Genomic DNA, 23,588 nt, shown 5'->3' with positions numbered 1-23,588 from the left:
TCTATTGACGGACAGCTCTGAAGTCCACCTGTCACTCTCAATAACAAGCCCACGTTTCAATCGAAAGGACAAAGGCTGCCATGACAACCGGCCAGGTTGATGCAAATGGTTCCTGTTGGCCAATGAGCAGCTGTGGAGGTGTCGAGAGGTGACCGGTGCTGTTGGCAGGACTGTGCTGTTTGAGGACGAGAGAAATTTTTAAAACTGAACAGCCTGAGTCATAAACTAGCCGAGGAGAATACTGTCTGCTGGATGAAGCTCCTTCACTCCACCTTCCACACTGAACTATAAACCTCTGCAGGGATTACATGGATCAAACTCTTCCAGCTAAGCACACACTGACACTATGAACATGGCTCAAGACGACTGTATATGTGCATTATGGCTCATAAGACCATAGTTTGCATGAGCGCTGTGGCTGCTCATCAGTTATTGAAGAAAAAGAGCTTCAATAAAAAAATAAAAAAAATTAAAAAAGGGTTTTACAAAAGTATTTTACAGTCTTTTCCACATTTCCTGCTCCTAATGCAGTTCAATGAGCAGGCTTCTCTAATACTTTTTGGGTTTAGTGTTAAAACCGTAATGCTGCCTCACCAGGAAGCTGCACAGCATGAACCAAAAAAACCCAAGTAAGATGGGATCCAAGAACTGAAGAAAAGGACCTCTCATGCTTCATCACCCACTCACACTCACGGAGGATAGCTGAGTGTCAGCTTCACTGCTAAGCGATAGCACACTCACAGACCCCTGTTCACAGCCAGAAAGTCTTCAGCTGTTTACCTGCACCGAGCCAGAGTCTGTGAAAATGTCTGCTTCTGTAACATCACCTTTATGCTTGATACATAAAAAAATGTTTTTATCTTTTTTTTGTTTTAAGAGTAAGCTGCAGCTGTGTGTGCACGTAAAATAGAGCTACAGAAAGCTGCTAAGACTTCACGCAGCCAACCTGTCCACTCGGCTGCTTGGGACTGACAGTGACATCCATCAGACGAGCACACCGAGATTTACTGCTGCTGCCATACACAAGTACATGGTACAGAAAAGAATAAACATACAGAAGTGCCTTTGAGGAATAACTGCCGACGTCTACCCATCCAGTTATATGGAAACCCATCAGACATACAGATATGTGTTGGCATGCGAATGGAGATACTGCACCTGCATGTCGACCTCACGTATTTTTGAAATTTGAGAAAACGGTGCATCGGTGGTCTGGGTGTGTATATGTAGTAAAAAAAAAAACACCACAGTTTGGTTACACCAGTTTGCTGGTCACGATTTGGGGCATGCCTGTTCAGTTCATTTGAAAAAGACTATAGTAGGACCAGAATACATAATATCAAATAGCTTTTAGGACAACAAAAAAGGAGGGATTTAATAAAAAGTTCAGTTTTGCAGATACACCATCTTCATCTTCATGAGATACAGAAGCAGGTATCTCTCTAAAGCTGATTAGTGTGCAGCATAAACTTTGTGTAATATTTAGAAAACCTATTCTTTTAATCAGTATTTGACAATGCTGTTCTGAGCCCGATCTTTGTTAAGGCAAAAACAGTTTTTTCCAACTACATGAAAAGCATAAATGTACCAAACTAAACAAGAATGCTGCAAATCCTCACTGAAAGGTAGAAACAGAGAATTTTTAGTGCATGTTGTTAAATTTTCTGTCAATCAACTTACCATTGAATAGACCAAATGCTGCAAGAGTGCTACAACCTCAACCAACAAATGGATTAAAAACAAATTCTCACTGTCTTTACATTTGTGAATTTGTCCGTACATGTTTTATTGAGGAGGGATAATCAGTAGTTGGTTTTCTCAAAGGAAATCTGAAAAATAAATCACAAAATAAAAGTGAACGTAAAACAAAATGAATATATTGATTTCATACTTTGAAGAACATCAGTAGAGCTCAGTAATTGGAGCAGCTGCCTTGTAACCAAACTGTCACTGTACTGACAGTTATGAAAACACATGCAAATCCTTTCCATCTTGCTTAGCAGCTATAAAACTGCCCAGTGGACACACAGCAGAGAGTTGAGAGAGAGAAAGTCAGTGTAGCATCTATACCGTCACCCTCACAGCTCTGTCTCTCTCGCTCTCTTGTCCACCTATAGCGGCTCCGATTGGCTGTGCACAGTTGCAAACTAATAAAGTTAGGGGAAGGAAAAGTTGCTGCTGCACTATGAGAATTCAATCAGGGAGTTGTGCTGCTTTGCTCAGCAATTTTTCTGAGGAGAAGAGGGATTACATCATACCCTGCAGTCAGCTCACACCGTGAGAAGCAGCAGCCCTGCAAACAGCTTCGGTACGGACACACACACACACACACACACACACACCTTTTTACAGTAGAGATGTGTGTTTATGAGCCAGGGCTCTGGGTGGTAATTAAAGGAAGAGGGTATGTGCGTGTGGGTGTGTGTCTCAAGATGTCCGTACATGTTTATTATTCAACAGTCCTGTATATAGCATATGTGCATTTTTGTGTGAGTGCGCAGGTAGGTGTGTGTGTGTGTGTGTGTGTGTGTGTGTGTGTGTGTGTGTGTGTGTGTGTGTGTGTGTGTGTGTGTGTGTTGTGGGTAGATGACTAGATATTGCTGATATTCCTCTGCATCTTCAGTGCCATCCTCAAAAGATGTGAGCTCGACCTGAACAGATCCGATTCTCCAGGGAGCAGATAAACCACAGAGGGGAAGACAAAAACAAGTAGAGTCTCCTGCTCAGATACTTGACTCCCCGGCCCCGTGACAGCATGACGGTACATCAGTCGCCTGACAGATGTGTGTGTGTGTGTGTGTGTGTGTGTGCGTGTTGGCGGTGTAAATGCAGGTTTTTACAGGTCCCTTGTCCTGTAGTCATCAATCAGAGGCTGACACTGGGGAAATTAAAGTCTTTATGAAGGCCTATCTTTACAGCCTGCGCCTGTTGCTCCACTCATCAACATGAAGTATTTCAACAGCAGCAACATGACATGAGACTCTGAGGACAAAACCAGCAGCAATACAACATCACTGGAAACCAATCTCATGTCACTATATGCACATGCTCTGAATAAAAAGCTATCAAATGAAAGAGGAAGCTCTGGTGTTTATCTAAACAATTTTAATGTTTACGGTCTACATGTAATGACGCATTAAGGATAGAAATGGTCAATGATCACCTGTGATTTACTGCTTCATAAAATGTTTGACGCTGGAATCAACAGGTGCTCAGAGCTCTTTCTGTTCACACTGTTTCTGGTAAAAAAAAAAAAAAAAAAAAAAAAAAAAAAACTGCCCAGAAACCAAAAGTAAACCTGCTGACCAGAGAGGCAGATGAGGAGCATTAAACTGCTTTTATTACTGCATGCTGCAGACACTCTCTCAACCATTTCGGTACTGGTTTGCTCCTGATTAGTAAGTAGAGTACTTTCATTAAAAATCAGCTTTTAAAGTAAGGTTGTACGTCTCACTGCGGCACTGTGGAGTGCAATTTGAGATCCTTACTCCACCCTCCTATTGCTCAGAGCTTCAGTCTTCATTATGATTACAGTCTGGAAACTCTGCTGGCATTTACGTTCTCTCAGCCACGCAAAAGGGCGGACCAATCGGCCAACAGCGTGGGTGGATAAGTGCGAGGACATTTTAGTCAGGCATTTGTTTCTAAATGTAGTTCCAAGAATTGAACACAACGTAGGTCAGTGGTTAATGCCGCCTGGTTAAAGGTTGCTTCAATAGGTCTTTGCCCATTAGTACACTATGACTAGAAACAATTCCCTTAAAACCTGACAACACTGCTCCCACTCAGCTATTCCAGTAACTAAACTACACCACAGGCATGTCAATCAAACCAGACCTACAATGACTTGTGGAAAAAATTGATTGGCTTCGTATTTGATGCCATTTAAATGAGAGTCTGTAAAGCCAGAACTTTTTTGATACCAGCCCCTATTGGCCCTAAATGGTATTGCACTTTAAGGCTCTTCAACATTGGCTTCACTCTCTGGGCTCAGAGACTACGTCCATTTTTACAAACAGTCTATGAGTTTAGCAGTGAAACCATCTAGCCATCATCATCCTGCATGAGATACAAAACTTTTGAAGCACACCTTTCCAGTCAGAGACAGGTATGGGTGATCTTTGTCAAAGGCCACACTGGAGCAATTATGAAATAAACAGGCTTTAAAAAAAATAGCAAATCCTTTTACAGGTAGTAGAAATATAGGTAGGCTATTTGGGCAAGTTATGGCCAAATAATCTAGCATGATGCTTGCAGACAGGTGAGACAGACACTGAAACTAAACCCTGCCCAAAATGGGTATTTGGACAGGAGTGGTTCAGAGTTTCTTTGGCTGAGACACAGTACAGATGTAAACTTGCGTGCCGCTACTGGCAACACAGTTTGCAACATGTCTGTCTCTTAATTTCATCATAAAGATATCTGATGGTAAAATAATTTTAAACATGTCCAGGAAAATACAAGTTTGCTTGTCCAAACTCTGCAGCAAAACAGAAACACCAATCTGAGAGACGTGTGTAAATAAATGCTGAAGCCTCGACTCAATGGTTTAATATTCCAGAATCCCTTGCGAGTGAATTATTGCTAAAACTTAAAGAAATCAGATTTTCGTGGAATAATTCAACGTGAAATCCAATTTCACACGAATAAGACATTTTTACTTCATATTAATCCTAATTGACTACCAAACTATTTATATTGTTGAAATATAATCTCTTCCTTAAAATTTGTCTCATTCTATTATATAGATTAATCCACACATAGCAAGCTTTAGAAGAAAAGACAACAGCGACCCAAATTTACAGTTAAATTTCCAGCATCCACAGCCTCTATTTCAACAAACAAAAGACCACCGCTTTACTTTATGTTACATTAATGTTAACTGATGCTAACTAAGCCAGTGTCAAGAGCTGCGAGCGGCAGTCTGTGAGTCATCCAGTTAAACTGGGGTCTTTGTTCCCCCTTTTCCCTCATTCAGCCTGATCAACCTGATAATACTTGGCCTCTCTGATAGTGCTGTATCCCTGGGCTCAGGAAACAGGCTGACCACACTTTTAAGGTCAATAAGCTGCAGGACTGCCACACATTAGAAAGGCGGAGGGGAAGCAGGGAGAGAGAGTAAATAAGGAAGAGATGGCTCCAAAGCCTCACGCTTTAATGGAAGAAGACAGGAGAGTCGCCCATCCAGAATCAAAACCCCAACAGCTCCCAACGTCGAGCACAGACACACAGACGAGAGTTTTTTAACGCTGTGTGTGCATTCCACTACAAATCTCCTGAGATGAGGGTATAATGTAGAGGTGTGCCCATTATCTACTCCACAACCTGTGTGCACACATCCAGAGCACGTCCCTGCTGGAGAAGAGTCAGATAAAAGGCTGTATTGTACCTTAATACCTCAAATGAATGATAATTCCACCACTGCTGCATATCTTCATGTGCCATATGCCCGTAGGCAGCGAGAGATAAGGACCCCCTCCACTGCAGAGCCGCATGCATGAATTGCTGTTGCCCCCCCCCCATGTCCCCGCAGCCCTCAAACCCAACCAACCAATGTTACCATGGCAGCCAGCCACTATACATTGTAATTAGCTGGCCTAAATCCCCAAGGCTGGGACTGGTTGGATCCGACCCACTGCTTCCATAGATTAGGACAGCCGCTGTCATACACGGGGCCTGAAGCCGTGCCTATCTGCGCACACACAAACACACACGAGAGGTCACATTCGAGCGCAGACACACCGACTGAACGCACCCACACAAAGAGATGCAAACAGCCGCACAACCTTCACTAATCCACCGGGTCCCGTAGCCCGCTTCCCACCTTCCACATCCTTCCGTGTGTTTGTAAGCAGGTATGAGATGATCAGTCCTTCACGTGTACCGTAGAGCTATTCACTGCCGACACACGCCCACGTTCAGCACAGCAGAAGTGTACAGCAACTCTACTGTGTGGGCACCGATGCCTCGGTGTGCCGCTGCACCCTCTGCGTGTGTTCGTGGGCATGTGCTAATGGAAAGTGTATCAAACCGTGCAGTGAAACAAAAGCGCTACGATGAGCGAAGCCATTAAAATGCAAGCGGCTGTGGATGGCCCTCGGGGCCAACCCCACGAGTGATTGTACTGTCTATTTATTGCACTCTGTAGCCCAATTACGAGAATATGATGCAGATTGGAGGCATTGATAGACTTTAGGTATGTCAGATAGAAGAGGACGCTGTGAGCAGCTGTGTGCAGCTCAATCAGGGCTTGCAGATGTTTTACATCACAATAACAACATAATGTTTATTTGAAAGGTTCCATATTGTATAAATTCAGATTTATTTTTTTAAACGGATGGTGAAAAGGTGCTTCGGACGACGGTTTGGTTATTTTGCAGAAGGGACAGTTTTTGGACGGTTCGGACTTGCAGGCCAAATACAGGAAGCTGAGGCCAGCTATTGTTACCTATTAAAGAAGAAAAGAAGAAAAAAGACTTTCAGGTTGGAAAACGCCTTCAGTGAGGATTCAGACTGGAAACAACAAATATTTTGTCGGTGCTTGTTGTTAAAATGTAGAGGACTGACCGTAGAATAAGATCCAGGAAGTCTAGGTGCAATAACAGATGACTGGCTGATATAAAAAACACAGCGAATGTAATACTCAGACAGGATATACAACTCTTTTGCTGCTGGACTTTTCAGGCCAGCAGCTATTCCATTTTTTGTTGTGACAGTTACAAAGTAAACATCGTTCCCTACGAAAAAGTGATAAGGAATGTGCACTTGCACGTATTTGATTGACCATTACAGCATTTTGTTGGATAACATTTTTGGTCTAGTTTCAACTTTTTTTCTTTTGAAAAATATATAATGACAGAAAGGGCTGTTTTTTTTCCCCCACACAGCTGGTCTGAATGCAGCTTCTGTTGTTCACCACATGGAGGGAAAGAGAGGGATACAATCCCATGTGGAGGCAGCTTGTCTGTCCCTGGAGAGCTGATGGCAGGAGTGCAGGGAGAAAGAGAAACACCTGCACAAAGGAAATTGGGAAGACTACAACAAAGCGTGAATAAAAATAAAAAATTTTAAAAAAAGTCAATCTAACTTGAAACAGGCCGCTCCAGATTTCTGTCCTCTGCTCATACACACAACCATTAGCCAACTGCTTTATATCTGCCAAGCTGTAAAAGCAACAAGGTGTCTCACACATCACCAATAAACATCCTGTTTTGCCGTTTATGATGTAACCCATTGGTTTGGCAACTGACGTTTTAAAGCCTCCAGTTCGGCTTTTCTGCCGTCACCATCTTGGTTTATTTGGAGCCAGAAGTGACCACGTTTGGACGAACTGCGGCGGACTGAGCGGCGGATCTGACGGAGAACCAGAAGACACTACACCCACCCATTTATAGGAGGCTGAGTGCTCCCAAGGCATGTCAGTCAAACCAGACCACCCCCCCTGAACGTACCGCTTTTTGAGGCTGAGTATCTAATTAATTATGGAATTATTTTCAGATGGTGGTCTATAATTTAATTAAATGACACCATAATGACTTGTGAAAAAAAAAAGAAGACTGACTTAATATTTCATGATAGAAGCTGAATGCGACTCCATGGAGCCAGGCCCTCGAGGCCCACAGGGTATTGCAGTTTAAGGCGGAACTCGGAAGCTACGTCCACTTTTATATACAAGTCTATGATTTACACACCAACATGCATAAATGCAAACGTATGCAGACTTTGGAAACAATGAGGCTGACCTTAGGGTTTGTTGTCAGAGTTTATTTGAAGAGATTTCTATTCAATGAAAGACGGGAAAGAGTGACAGGAGAGATAAGAGAGAAGGCAGGGATGCAGCATGATGGCCGATAAACTGAGAGAGCCGTCGAAGCACAAGGCCATCCGGCACAATGTGTCTTAGCACGCTGCGCACACACAGAGTGGGGAGAGACCTTGTGGATATCACCCCATTGATTCCGAGTTTGGCCGGTCTACAAAAGGCCACAGTTAAGTGGTGAATGAAAAGTGGAGATTGATGGGTCTTATTTATATAATGGAGGGAAAGTGAGAAGGTTAAACAAAATAAACAGCGAGATGACGGGTAAACATAAATCAATAAATGTAATAAATGCTAAACATTTACAGAGGAAGGAAACAAGCATGTAGCTATCTGCTACCACTGTGAGGGCACAAGCTCGCTTCATCATAACCCCCCAAAATATACACCAATTTTTCTAATATCCCAAAGTCCCCTCTCTGTATACTGTATTCACACCAGCTCCCATCAAACACCTGTCAAAAGATTTATTAACCCTCCTACCTGTCCTTCCCACACCGAAGGATTCTCTAATGTCAAAGACCCAACCGGGCTGAAAGTGAACAACATACTGGGACCAGAATGCCAACGCTTACTGGGGCCATTAATATTTAATGCCACACACACACATGCATGCAGGCACAAGGGAGGACTACCTGCAGGTTTGTGGATTGTTGGTTTGACACCTTCTGATACAGGCTGTAAACATGAATACAGTCAAATCTATATCCAGGACTGAGGGTTGTTGTATGAGCCCATTTATTTTAAAACCCAATGTGATACTGGGTCTCTATGTGTTTGTTCACCTGAGTCTGGCTGGTTGTTGCTCGAGAGCATCCATCAGCCCTCTCAACTCATAATGGCCTCATCTCCCTTCCCCGTAAACCCCCCCCCCCCCCCCACACCCTCATTTTTTTTTTTTTTTCCCTCCTCGCCTCTCTTTTGCTCGACTACCCTGAATGCTTAATGATGGCCTCTGCCTTCCGGGAGCATGTAAACATGCCAGCCGCACTATTGGCCGAGGCAAAGGAGTTATTCTGTGCCGATTGGCTGAGGCGAATGGGGCATGGGTGGCAGAAGAAGAGGTTGGTGGTTACCATAGCCCTACAGGATGACTGCTGTCCACAGTAACACACACACACACACACACACACACACACACACACACACACACACACACACACACACACACACAGCTCCTGACCCTCAGGACATGGTGCAGGTCCCCACAGACTCAACAAACGCAAACACACTCAGACATATGACACACCCTCTAACATCAAGCACAACAAAGGATTTCAGAGCTTCGCCCACGTGAGTATGGGAAGACATTTGGCACTGAAAGTAGAACCTGCCTCATGCTACACTTTGAGCTTCAATAAGGAGATTATTCGCCTACAAGTCTGTTGCTCACAGCGTCAGTTTTCTTCGCTGTGATTACAGTCTGGAAACCCTGCCAGTATTAACATTTGCAAAGCCGCTCTAAACGGTGGACGAATCAGTGTGATGAATTGAAGTCAACCAGTTTTTCCTAAATGTAGTCGCAGCAGCGGCAGAGTTAAAGGCTACTCCAATAATCTCAGAATTAAAAGACATCTGCACTCATTAGGATGTAACAACTAGACACAATTCCCAATGGAGGGTGAGACAGACCCACATATTCATTGGGGGGGAATTTAGGTCCAGTAACACCGGCCCAGTTAATTATATCTCGGCTTAAACTGGTGATTTGTGAGGGGTTGTGATAAACCAGGAGAAAATCCAAATTCAGTTGAACATGTTTTCTATTATTCCTTCATTTAATGTGAAGTCGGGGTCATACAGACCATAAAAAATATTCTTTCAAAAGCTCGCACAGAAAAACACCTGTAAGCACACACAGCAAGACGTTTGGGAAACATAAATTCACCCCATTTCTGTGATGAAAAATTTCCCCTGGCTGAATAATTATTGGTTTTTATGTCAAATCACAAGTCAACATTTTCAAAAAGCAAAATTTCCAATTTCAACAACACAAGATGTCAATCTGTGGCAATTTTGCTAGCTAAACCGTCATCAGTACATTTCAGCAGCTGAAGCTCACAAGTCTAAACTGTTGGCTGCCATCTGGTCAGCACTCTAAATGGACGTATTTGCACTATTATCTGTATGCACCCAAACTGTTTTTATCGGTCAAAAGATTGTTTCTATAATAAACGCAGAATTGTGTATTTAGAAAAAATGTATTCTTTCATTCAGAAATGATCACTGGAGAGTTTTTGTCTCAGTAAATCGTGCTAATTGCATCGTACTGTTATCGGAAAGCTAGCTAGCTTAATAAAAATGATTATGGAAAGACATTATAAGATTTATTACATTGGCTCTGATTTTAATCTACGTTTAGAAGCTAACATCAGAAGATAAAGTTCAGCCCGTCATCTAGCAGAGCACCTAGAAGTCGTTTCATATCACCGTTGCAGTATTTAGACAGAAAGGATTTGAATATTGTTCAGCCCTCGTAATACATTAGGTCTTGCTTGTTTGCAGTGTGTGAAGGAGCCACAACAACATGCTGAGCTGAGCCAAAAGCTTCATCTATTATTCACAAGGCTGTCACTGAGTGAACCCAGGCCACCGTGGTACAGCAGAACCCCAGCAGGGCGGGTAGTGTTGTGACTTAGTGCCAGATCGCCCCTTCACTCCTTTCAGCTGGACTCACTCACTTGGAACGCAAAGAAATTTGATGCGGCTGCCGCTTCGCTGCAGCTGCACAGTTGCTATAATCATGTATGACTGTGTATGACAGTTTAAGTTTCCACAGTTAATGCTTACAGCAAAAATACCATGTTAACGTGAATGCATCTTTTCTGTTGGGAACCCCTGCAGTTATGTAAGAGGTTAGGAAATAAACACAGGGTACAGAGCAAGAACACGGTCTCAGGTTAGTGGTAGCAGTCACAATGTATAACATGGGATGTGCACATGGTCCCCCAATAATATCTACAAAGCATCAGATAAATGCTATAAATTCGAGTTTTCCATCGGTGCATCTTTATATCAGACAATCAAACTGGGGAGCATCGGGTTCAGCAGCATCATGCAATTGTTTGTGGACTGTTTTGGAGAAGTGACCATGAAGCCCATTACATAAGCGCAGGCTCTTTGCAAAGGTCCAATGGGAAGAAGATGCTGAAACCCAAAGCAGAGAAGCACAGCGTTAAAGAGGCAGCAGAGATGACTGTATTACATAACAACAGTGCTTAAGGCTGAGTCAGATTCTTTCTTGCTCACAGTATGTGTATGTGTGTGAGGACAGCTTTCATTGTTTGTTTCTATAGTTACAGGGCTTAGAAAAGAAGGAATGGATTAATCTATTGATCGGTATAATGGTGGAGATTGAACTGTGGGGAAGACAATGAAGACACAACACAGTTTCACTCCGACAAAGTAAAACCCCGACTCCGACTGCACATTTCATGTATAGACAGAGTGACTGCGTCACAATATGGCAGCAGCAGTAACACAACAGGATCTGAATGATTAATAATGGCTTCATCAGACATTTTACTGCAGTCACACAAGTGTTATTTTTTGTTATGTTTTTGCAATGTATAAGTTATAAGTTCGAAATGATTTTAAATGTCTGCACTTCAGCACAAAGATGTTGACAAATGGGAAGTCAGAGGAGGTTCTTGTCCTTGTTGCTGCACTAGTGACTTTTGCTTTTAATGACATTTTAATAATTCAAGTAAAACAAATAGACTAGCACTCCAGCTGTGAAAACACAGCACTTCCCAGTGAACCAGGGATTTAATGGCTCTCTTGGCTTCGATTGTGTTGTGTTTTTTTCTGTGGTCAAGCCACAATTCACATATCTTGAAACACTATCAGATATCATTGATTTGGATTTGTTTCTGCTGGCACTGAGGACACAGCCGTTCGCTGTTCACACACGGCGAGACAGAAGCTGAGAGAACAAGAGAGAGGGAGCTAGGTGGATTCGTCAAAATATATTTGCAGGCTGTGATAAATGAGACATCCCTGGTTGTATTAAGCTCCCCTAAGTGCTGCTGGGAAGCTGTCCAGAATCACTTTTTCTGTGCTCCCGTTTGCTGAAGCAAGCCGCGTGACAGCCAACTAACTACTAACATTAAACACTTAACGACAGAACTGGGACTGGGTCGAAGTCAGCCAGGAGCAGCTGGACAGCTGTGCAGTCCAACCTTTACATTACAGTTTATGTGCTGCAGAGGAGAACCAGACCATAATTTTGACATCCTGGGAAACCAGGTGGGATGAAATGTAGAGGCACAACTGTGAGAACTATTATCATCGGTTTCATGTACATTCAAGCAATTCGAAATGCAAATGCCACATAATCTTCTTTATTAAAGGTCCCATCTTACATAAATTCAGATTTACATTTTTTGTTTATAAAGCAGGTCTCCACGCTACATAAAGATAATGACTGTCAAAAATCTCTGTCCAAAGACAAATACACACAGACCGTATTCAGCAACTGTGCCATTTAGATGAGCTGTTTGGACCTCTGTAAAGTTTGTGATGTCATAAACTCACGCTGATGTCAAATAGCTTTCCTCTGCGTAGACCACTGTCTAATCTCTTATGTGGAAGAAAGCACAAAGCAATCATTCCATCACAGAGCCAGCAAGCTACAAGACTAAACAAAACCTGTAGTTGGCTTCAGCATGCGTCACTCAGAAATGAGTCAGACAATCAGAAGAGAGGGTCACGGATATCGATCTGACATAAAGAAACAGACACAAAACAGCCTGTATTTCCAGAGGGAGGCTTAAGATGGAGATGTAAATTTAATTGAGATGGTTTTGGGACTTAAAACCACAAAATTATCCTTCTATGGATATCAAGACTGTAAATGAAACACTGGAAAAGTATAAAATATGGGACCTTTAAGACATCTAAAATCCTAACTGTCACATTAAAACAACTTCATAACTTAAAAATGTCAAGTTTAACAGTAACGTTTATACTATTAAATACATGGGTGTCTCATCATAATACAATAAAAGTGACTGTAAATACTGTTTTTTTCACAAGAAATCATGGATTTTATAGTCACATTCTCTTTCATGTATGCCTTGATGGTGAGATAGATGTTTTTTTGCGCCTATAATATAATAAAGATCCCCAAATTTTGATTTTTCTGAGACGTAGGATTCAACATTACATTCATGTTTTTTACAGTTTATGATAAAAACACTTGTTGGATGGCAACAGGACATGCAGCGGATTACTTCTCACCAGAAACATGTTATTTCATATTACTATCTGCAAATACTGACAACAGGAATTAGGGATTATATAGCACATATTAACCCTTTACAAACTACCAAATGGCCCAGCCTGGCTCACATAGAGATACTTTAGCATGGTTAGCTGGGCTGAACTCTAGTACTCTCCACCACACTAACAGGATGTACCAAAATGAGAAGAGGTTTTTTAATATTCCCCTCGGAGCTGCACATAAATTGGAGCCTTCCTCGCTGTAACCCGGATTAGGGAAAATAATTTTGACATATGTGCATGCGTATGTCTCTGCATGAGCACGTGCCACCTCTGCTCTGCCATGCCAAAATTTCCATATTATGGCTATTACATAATCCAGCTTTCCTTTGATGTCACTTTAGCAGCACGTGGCACTGAAGCGAGGCAGAGTCGGGTCTGGCTATTTCTGCTGAAGGTTACCGAGCAGGCTGCCAGAGTCGGAAGTGAGAGTCAGTCTGCTGCTCATGCTGGAGGTGGAGGTGGTAGTAACATTGCAGTTCAGGCACATAAGTGATGGACCGGGAGGAAAACATGCCCTTGAGAGTACAGCTTTCCTGTGAGATGGAAATTTAAAAGTCTAAAGCTCCTTTTCCACTGCCAGTACCGACTCGGCTTGATTCTACTCGCCTCTTCCCTTTTTTTTAATTTGGCAAAAGATGAGGATATTAGCTTGCATTATTTGGTGTGATCTCCGTTGAGGTTCCAAGTAAGCAGAGCCGAGACTAAAAGTTGAAAACAGTACAGACCAATGACTGGTTAGAGAGAATCATCACGATCACTGAGTCACTGCATGCTCAGCACCGTACATCCCTCACAAACTCACCTCTCCTGTTTTGTCTCTTTTGTCGGGCTGCCTCTTCTGAAAAACTATAATCGTCTCCTGGCTGTAACACACAGCTACATACCAAGAACCAACAACAGCATCCACTCCATAGTTAGTGTGTGTGTCGCATTGAAGATGACGTCACGGCAGTTTCATACGGCTTCACTATAGTAACGATGCCACATTGAGGGGGCTCAATCTGCAGGGGAAAACAAAATCCAGAAAAGCACCTGGTACCAAACGTGAGTCAAGTAGAGCCGGTACAGGCGCTTCAAAAGGGGCATAAGATTAAGTGATTCACCCAGTATAAACTAGGGTAAAACAGTGCCAAAAATCATTTTGTTTATTTTTGTTGTTGTTTCCTAATGATGCTGCCTGTATGCTGTGCCCATATTCAACATCTCTACAGTTGTAAACTGCAATATTACAACAATATAAATAAATAAAACTCTAACCAAGATAAATCACTACTGGATATAATTGCTTTCTTAATTGAAAATGCACCAATACACAGTATACAGGGACAAATGAGACACTACAAAAAACTTTTTTTTTTTACCCAATAAATATTAATTAGAACTTCAAAAACATTCAAACCATTATTAGTTATCCTCTGTAGACTGCACTGGGATTCGGGTGTAAATATCAACAGGTTTAATGAAGTGACTTTAGCCCAACAGTAAACTCCAACTCATGGAGAAACTCATGTTTAGTTCTTATTCACTCAGTTAGTACTGCTTTCCTTCCACTGATCCATTTTCCCCTTTTTGTTCACAACCATCCAGACAGCCTGCTTAAAAAGTTGTGTAACGAAGGGTCTCAGGTCAGTGGTTCGAGCGATGAGGCGAGTCACAGAACAGGCTTTGTCCTATCGGATATATTGTTCTAAATCTGGGGCAAACTATGAAAGACAAATTCACAGATTTCTATCAGTGAAGGGCACAAATGGACAAAGCAGCTGTACGCACACCACTGAAGCAGCAAAGGAATAAAACAACCAGTATGATACACAGTAGTGGGTTGACTGATGGAGTAATGGTTTAAAGACAGAAAATGGAGAACTAAAAGCTTTTAAAATCAGATCATGGTTCGGAAAAAAAAAAACCTTTTACGCTGCTGCAAATTATTAGAAAACTGATTAACTGATGTGTGAGACACACTTGAGACCGTGATCAACCAATCCGATGAAGACAAGGAGAAAGACAAAAAAAAGAGGTGGGAAGGATGAGAGGAATATAACACACACACACACACACACACACACACACACACTAATAGCTGTCTGGGAGTCTACCACTTATACTGCTGACCGGACAAATGGGGCCGAGGATGACGGATGAGAGGTCTGGGCTGGAGATTTTGGTTCGCTGTGTGTTTGTGTGTTTACAATGATGCGAGTGCCGAAGCTCCGCACCTTCCATTCAGTGTGTGCAGCTTTTATTTCATTTTTTTTATTTATGTTTGTGCTGTGTGTGTGTGTGTGTGTGTGTGTGTGTGTGTGTGTGTGCATATTATTGTTTGTATGACTTTCAATATTTGCATCTGCACAACAAACAGAGTTCTAAGAGGATGTGGTAGAAAAGGGAGGAGGACATGCACAGCGGAGATAAACAGAAAGACCTCAGCCCCTCGGGGGAGCAGTGCAGCTGTGGCTTTGAGCTTCCACTCCCACTCTAGTCAGGGAGTTAAGGATGCGCGGCCACTGCTTAACACCGAGCCATTAACACAGTTGCAGTGGGTGAAGAGAAAGGATACAATTACAGCCTCAAGTTTAGTAATCAGCTACATAACAGAGGAGGCTTAAGTCCGGATGCAGAAGGGTTTATGAAGGGCGGGACTGGGGTCGTCATACACCATTAACCACCAGGTATGAGTCATCTTCCACACTTGTTGTGTACTCGTGTTAGAAGTCAGTGAAAGGGCTGTTTCAGGGTCGGTGTGCCGGTACAGAGGAAGTACACTTAACGGTGGGCCTCGAAAAGACTCACAAAAGTGGTGGTGCATTGTTACCTCCCCGAGCGGAAGAGGGTCGCTTCAGCAGCCCTAAACGAACCAGCTTACCGACACAAGACACACACAAAGAGTACGAGGAGGATAAAGGACAGAGAAAGGGATGATGAAATGATGTGTGCATTAAAAGGATTGTGCCCTTTTCCCTCTGAGTAGGTTCTGATAAAGCCTGGCAGGAGTCTGTTGTAATGTTAATAGTTAGTCTCCTGGTGCACACATCCAGCCTGCTGCAGAATTTCAAATGTGTGAAAGCATATCAGGTGTTAAGTTATGATGTATTCTGCTTTTGCTCAGAACCAAAATAGCAAATATGAAAATAGTACAGAGGCTAAGTATACTGCACAGTCCCTGATGATAGAAATTCATTGTCACACAGTTACACTGACCTGATCCAGTTTTAGAAAGTGGACTAACGCTTCGACCGAGAATCCAGAGCTGAGATTATCCACGTCTACGGTGCATTCAGTGTCACTGAAACTTCACAGGACAAGTCGGACATACTGTAAAACATGCACATTTCTTCTTATGTTAAACAGTAGGACCGATAGCTTTTACGTCTGTATGCTACATCGGCAGTTAAAGCCTGCACGCATTTATCTTAGCTTAGCATAGAGAGTGAATGGGAAGACTCGGCAGGCTACTGCGGTTTTTTTTTTTTTGACCTTTATTTAACCAGGTAATATCAATTGAGAACCAATTCTCATTTACAATGATGACCTGTCAGCACAGTCCTGAGATGCATGTTTTTGGATGATGGGAGGAAGCCGGAGAACCCGGAGAGAACCCACGCAAGCACAGGGAGAACATGCAAACTCCGCACAGAAAGGCCCAGGACCGGATTCGAACCCAGAACCTTTTTGCTGTGAGGCGACAGTGCTAACCACTGCACCACCGTGCCGCCCAAGTTTGCAAGGCGAGGGTCACATGGTCGACTGTTGTGGCCAAGTTAGCACCCACAGTAATTCGCTAATTTGCTAAAATGTTTGTAGCAGGCTGTGTGAGTTATTATGGCCAACCCTGACTGTGTTACGTTCTTTAATGAGTTTTTATCTGGAAAAATGGCACGACTGGCACATTTAAGTAGGAACAGGAAATTGAAAATCCTGCTTGTTGTCTAAAAATTACATTATAGCACCCTCTTAATTGTCAGATGTTCCTCTCGGTATTCTTAAAAGAGCTGCTGGAAGTCTTAGGATGGGAAAACAATGTGAAATAATATAACTGTAATGTGATTTGGAAATCAGATGAACTAGACATTATGTAAGTTATGTGTATTCAAAAAAAAAAAATCAATACATACTTTGGATGGAGATGAGCTTACTACAAATCTTTAGTTTGCTTCCCTTGTGGTTATTATTTTTACAACTTAAAGTTTGCATAGTTCAAAACACAATTTCTCAAAAATAAAAGGGGTGAAAGACGAATGTTTTATAAGCAGAAAAGCTGCTAGCAAAACGACAGAAAATCACCAACTCATCTTTTTACCGTCTCACTTTTCCACTGGGGTTCATGTATGAAGTAAACAAACTATATTTATCATTTTAACAAATGAGCTTTCAAGGTGCAGAAAGGTAGAATGTCTTTTAATTTTGGGCAGAAGGTGCCTCCCCACTTCCTGTCTTTATGCTAAGCTAAAGCTAATCCTCGGTTTGTTATTAATTCAGCTTTAACGTAAAGACATTAAAGTATTATCAATCTTCTATTCTAGCTCTTGGCAGGAAAATTAAAAGTGTATTTCTTAAATAGTCAAACTGAAAGACTTTCTAAACACACAACAACAACAACATGTTTATCCCGCAGTCATTCATTTTCATAGTTCATCCAGGGAAAGGATGGACGTCCAACACTGATCAAATAATAATAATAATGAACCAAATCTTATACTAATGTTGTTTACTTGTAATTAACCAAATGAAACTCCTCCCAACTACAGTACATCAATACCATCACTCCTGTGCAGCTGCCTTGAGGAACTTCAGCAACAGCTGCCCACCAAACGCACGCACACACACACACACACACACACACACACACACACACACACACACACACACACACACACACACACACACACCACGTTTGTTTCCCTTTCTTTATCACCCCACCTCTCCTATTTTCTCTCTCTCTGCAGATTAAGGCACGGTAACAATGGTGACACAGCAGAGCAAATCCCAAAAGACTGTGTCCAAAACTCCCAACACACACACATACACACACACATACACACACACACACACACACACACACACACACACACACACACACACACACACACACACACACACACACACACACACACCCCTCAACAATACGCCAACAGGGAATCACTGCTGTGCCTGACTGGATGTGTCTCAGCTCTGAAGTACAGCATGTAAAACCACTGCCCCAGATTATGTAAATTATCCTCATTAAAAAAATTAAAAAAAAAAAAAACTTTCTTGTAAACACAGTTGAAAAAAACAAATCAAGGGCAGGCTAATTTGAGGGAGAGAAAGAGCCGAGGGATTTGTTTTTCCGCATCTCAACCTGAAAGTGCTGCTAACAGCTGATGTTAAAGCAACCCAGCGTACAGTATGGGACGTCAGACCGGAGCAGCAGCGCAGCGTGAAGATCACAATAAAGAGCGGATTAAATATTCAACATCACACAGCTTGTGTCCTCGATAGGATGGAACATAAAGTTCTACTTCCAGGTTTGTGAGCATGACTCACGCTCTCCTCACACGGTAAATCTCTGGGCTTCCCCTCCTGCCTCTGTGCCTACCAGCCAGCAAAAAGCATCACAACAGCTGATGTAAGTTGTCGTCACTGTCAGGGAATGAAGGCAAAAACATTTGTTTTGTTTTTTTAAAGTGGGGAGGTTGGGAGGGGGGGGGGGTATGACCGTCTTGTTATAGACAGCTACAGTGATGCACACTAATTGGAAGTCCTGAGAAAATGCAAAGTGCCCGCCGTGTGCATGTAGCTGTGATTGTAAGGCGAAGAGGCAGTGAATGAGATGGGGGGGCGGAGGGGGGGGGTTTAAAGCCGAGCACGCAGATACAGTAAACGGGAAGCGAGGAGCGGAGTCGATGGATGGATGTGGAGGTACGTACTGCTGTAGAGGGTGTCGATCCAGGAGAGCCGCGGCAGGCCACGAGCACTGAGGGGCTCCATCCTCCTTCCTGAATCCCGTATCTCAGTCACTCAGCTTCTTTCTGAGGTCTTCCCGCACCTTCTTTACGTCGCTCGCTTTTCACGTTTGCCCTCTTTTCTTTTTTTCCCCTTATCCTTGATAAACAGCCTTCATCTCGCAGGGAGAAGCAAAAAGAACCATTTGTGCGGAGGGGGTGGAAAAAAAATATGTCAAAAGACACCCCGGGGTCCAACAGGCTGACGAGCGAGCGAGACGAAGAAGGAGTGTGTGAGTGAGAGGTGTGTGTGTGTGTGTGTGTGTGTCTGTGAGAGAGAGAGAGAGAGAGAGAGAGAGAGAGTGAGCGAGAGAGAGAAAACAACAGGCTGGAGACGGACACCACTGAGCGTTGCTAGGGGAAGGGAGAAGCACTCCCTCTCTCTCTTTGGCTTGCTCGCTCCTATCCACCCCTCCTCTCTCTCTCTCTCTCTCTCTCTCTCTCTGTGTCTCTCTCTCTCTCTGTCTGTCTCTCTCTCTCTCTCTGTGTCTCTCTCTCTCTCTCTGTGTCTCTCTCTCTCTGTCTGTCTCTCTCTCTCTCTCTCTGTGTCTCTCTCTCTCTCTGTCTGTCTCTCTCTCTCTCTCTCTGTGTCTCTCTCTCTCTCTCTCTGTGTCTCTCTCTCTCTCTGTCTGTCTCTCTCTCTCTCTCTCTGTGTCTCTCTTTCTCTGTCTGTCTCTCTCTCCCCCTCTCGCCCCATCTCGCCCCCTCTTGCGCCCTATCTCCCCCTGTCCCCCTCTCCTCCTCTCACCCCCTTTCCTCCTCTTTCCTCCTCTTTCCCCCTCCCCCCCTCCCTCCCTCTCTTCCAGGGAGGATTTCAGAAGCGGTGCATAATGACTGAACCAGTGAGTGCCGTGTTAGATGTGAGTTAACTGGCAGATTGTCTGACTGAGTGCCAGGTCCGAAGTTACTGTCCTTGTCTGCTCCTCTTTCTAATTTCATTTTCCTGCAAGTGTACACTGGGAGAACCTGACTTTAATGCTTATTGTTTTTGTTATGTTCTTCCTTAATTTAACCAGGTAAAGGTAACAGAGGTTTCAAGATCATGCGAGCTTAAAGACAATTAAAATGCCAAGAATAAAAAACATAACTGCTAGCCAAAGATAGATTTCCCTTGCTAAAAAAAAAAAAAAAAAAAAAAAAGACATAAATAATTTGCATTGACAATTTTCCAGATTTTTAGGTAAATTCACTTATTTCAAGTCCCTTTGAGTATTGACGTACAGGTGGAAGGGACAGTGCACTTAAAACCTATTTGGGTCAAGCTTTGTCCGAGATAAAAAAAAATAAAAAAAATCACTCTGCTATAGCTGCTCAGTTTCAGGCTATATTTATTTTGATTTCAAAAAGATATTGTTAATGGACATGAGAGGAACAGTCCAAAGAGAGATCTGGTTGCTTTCTCCTGAGGATGGTTCAGCGTCAAGTCCAGGGTTTTAACCTGATTTTACATTTTGTTATAAAACAAAGACAAACCTAATCTAAATAGTTACATAAGAGTTCATATTTTTCATAAATACAAAATAGAATTAGAGCAGCAATGATGGTCATGATAATAGTAAGCAATGAGGGACTTTCTAAGGGGTGTTTGATGAATTATAGTAGGAGCTGCACTACATGATGAGCTCAAGATCACTGCCACACACAACAATGAGCTGCTTTGTGAGAAACAGAGTCACTCATTCAGTTGATTGAAAAGAGAGAGAGAGAGAGAGAGAGAGAGAGAGAGAGAGAGAGAGAGAGAGAGAGAGAGCGAGGTTCACAAGTCATGTTTTAAACTAGTCCCATCTTCTGTTCCCGTGGCAACTCGCTATGCCCCCCTCGTCCACACAGACACACACGCTTGAAGAACATGAAAGAGACACACACACATACGTGTGTGTGCTGTAGAGAGGAGGCTGGACAGAGCTGAATACTGATGTAGAAGAAAGAAGAATGTACAGGTAAATGATGCTGGACAACGAGGGGGCTGTTTTTTGGGGTTTTTTAACAGAAAAAAGTTCATGATTATATTAGTGCACACCACCAGGAATACACCGACCCAGATTTTATGAGACTGTCCTCCAAAAAAGACCCAATAAGTAATTTTTTGGAAGCAGGAACGAGGGTTTTTTATGTTTTAAAGCTGCCTCTAGCAGTCGTTCAAATAATGTCAATCTGGTGTCTAGGAGAAGTGACGCAGTTCAGATGACGTCTATATGATGAGAGTTTTTCCTTGTTAGGAGGAGATGGGCTGAACGGATGTATCCATACGACAGTGGACAGGCCGGTGTCCGCCAGTGTTCTCAACCAGTCTAGAGAAGTTTACTGTGACATGACGACAAAGTTTGCATCACAAGAGATGTGGGAGACAGCTGTTCGTTTTACGTCTCCATCAACGAGTCGGGAGAAGTTTGCTGCTGCCGTGATGACGGAAGTTGCACAACTTTACACAAGTAGCAACTTAAACACACAACATTATCTCTACACACAAAAACCCAAACACAGTGTTTTCTCTGCCTGAATCTAAAATTGAAAAGTTTCATTTATAGAAAATAATAGACACTGAATTCGCATCTACTCTGTATATTCCTGGATGTTAGTTCATAATTACTTCCAGTGCAATATCTGTATTAGAACAACAAATCTCAAAGAAATACAGAAATTGGCCGCAGTACAAGCAAAGCCCAAAATTTTTTTATCTGCATTTTATCCTTATTATTTAAAAATGTTATAGTCTGATTTACAATTAATCTCTCAGTCAGGTTTGAACGGGGATATCAGCACATTAGCTCTCCTGTTGCATCCTGTTCCCAGAAACAGCTGACAGCATCCTTCCTCCTCATCAGGCCGAACTCTCTGTGTTTATGCACGCATGTGCTTCAGAGGAGGGCGATCACAGACGAGCATCATGCCAGCGGCAACAAAACCAGATATGAAGCTCTTTCCTCAAACCTCTGTCAGGTCCACTCCTCCCCCCCCTCCGTCCTCCTCTAACCAGCATGGGGGAAGGAAAGAAGGGAGGGTTGAGAGGCAGAAAAACTTCAATTAGGACACAAAGGCTGACAGGAGGAGCCCCACCGCAGCCCCCCCCCCCCTGACAAGCAGAGCACCGGGCCCCAAGCACCGCTCTTTGTCTGGCAACACAGACCTTGTATGTGCCAGCTGGAGGAAACACACACACACACACACACACACACACACACACACACACACACACACACACACAAACACAAACACACACACACACACACTTTAAACGATAGGGCATCCCGACAGTCCCTCTAGCCAGAGGTCGTGTGTGTGTGTGTGTGTGTGTGTGTGTGTGTGTGTGTGTGTGTGTCTCAAGGCATTTAATGTGGACCTGCATGTGATAATGTGTGTTAGAGTTATTAATGAATATAAATGTGTCATTATGAAGGCGGAAAAACCACCCTGGCATGAAAGAAACATGCACAAACACACAGAGAGCAGGTGTGCACACACAATTTAATGTAAAGGGAAAAGCCAAGCAGGCGAAGAAGAACACAGGGTCGATGAGTGGCACTTCATCAAAAATAGATTGATGTACTGTACAGCCTTACACCTCCTTTGTCTTAAATCTGGGACACACACACACACATACACACACACACACACACACACACACACACACACACACACACACACACACACACACACACACACACACACGTATATAGAATTTGGGGTTTCAGAGCAAAGCTGCTCACCTCCTCCTCTTAAACACCTCATCATTCAAGAGGAATGGGCAAACAAAGAAAACTCATGTGACATGCCCAAAAACACACACACACACACACAATATATATATATATGTATATAAAAACACATCAAGCTGCATGTTAGTTTTCCTGGAGCGTCAAAAACATTTATCAAATATTAATGAGCAGTCAAGCTGCGCAGTAAAAAGGGCCATTACTAACTGTCTCTACAAGCCTTTGCCCACCACCACCCCCTACCCAACCCCCTACCCAACCCCACCCAACACAGCTAACACAGTTGGCTCGGCCACTGTAGAGAGCAGCTGAAGTATCTGTCTGGTTGCAGATGTTGGGGGGAGCAGTCTGCCTCTTTGTAACGCAACAACAAAGCTCAACACATCAGCGATGGTCCATTCTCCATAAAGGTCAACATTCAGCAACAGTGTGTGTGTGTGTGTGTGTGTGTGTGTGTGTGTATAAGGACAGAGCCTTTGGATTGAATGGATGGATAAGATCTAGACCTCAGGCTCTCCTAGAAATTGTTTTTTCCCCGTAACAAAGTGTTGATCCAAAATATATATCTACTCATAGTTTCCTCATAGTTGTACACGCTTTTAATGAATTACATGAGTGTGTTATAAATGTGGGTGCAAACCAAAAAAAAAAAAAAGAGAATACATCATTAGTCATTGCAGCCAGACTACAGCACAAAAAAATCTGTGGGAAAAAATCAATGCTGCCTTTGATCATGCATGTCATCCCACCGTGAGCAAACACCATGCGAACAAAGGACATCACTGGATC

At 42.9% G+C, this 23,588-nt stretch overlaps 1 protein-coding gene across 2 annotated transcripts in view; it reads right to left on the bottom strand.

Annotated features, from left to right (window-relative positions):
- abr (ABR activator of RhoGEF and GTPase) overlaps positions 1 to 23,588 on the bottom strand; it is a 138,914-nt gene that overhangs the window by 97,383 nt on the left and 17,943 nt on the right. The window contains exon 1 of one of the 2 annotated variants that reach the window (XM_069146922.1): positions 19,012 to 19,500. The exons of the other annotated variant lie outside the window; for it this stretch is intronic. Coding sequence (XP_069003023.1) covers positions 19,012 to 19,072 — 61 coding nt within the window. The 5' untranslated portion in view covers positions 19,073 to 19,500. Of the gene's footprint in view, positions 1 to 19,011; positions 19,501 to 23,588 lie in introns of those variants that run through there. 2 annotated transcript variants of the gene reach the window in all.

Source organism: Embiotoca jacksoni, unplaced genomic scaffold, assembly GCF_022577435.1.
Source record: "Embiotoca jacksoni isolate LCO1_2020_lvr unplaced genomic scaffold, fEmbJac1.0.p SCAF_13, whole genome shotgun sequence".
Taxonomy (NCBI): domain Eukaryota; kingdom Metazoa; phylum Chordata; class Actinopteri; family Embiotocidae; genus Embiotoca; species Embiotoca jacksoni.
This window is presented reverse-complemented; position numbering and strand designations above follow the sequence as displayed.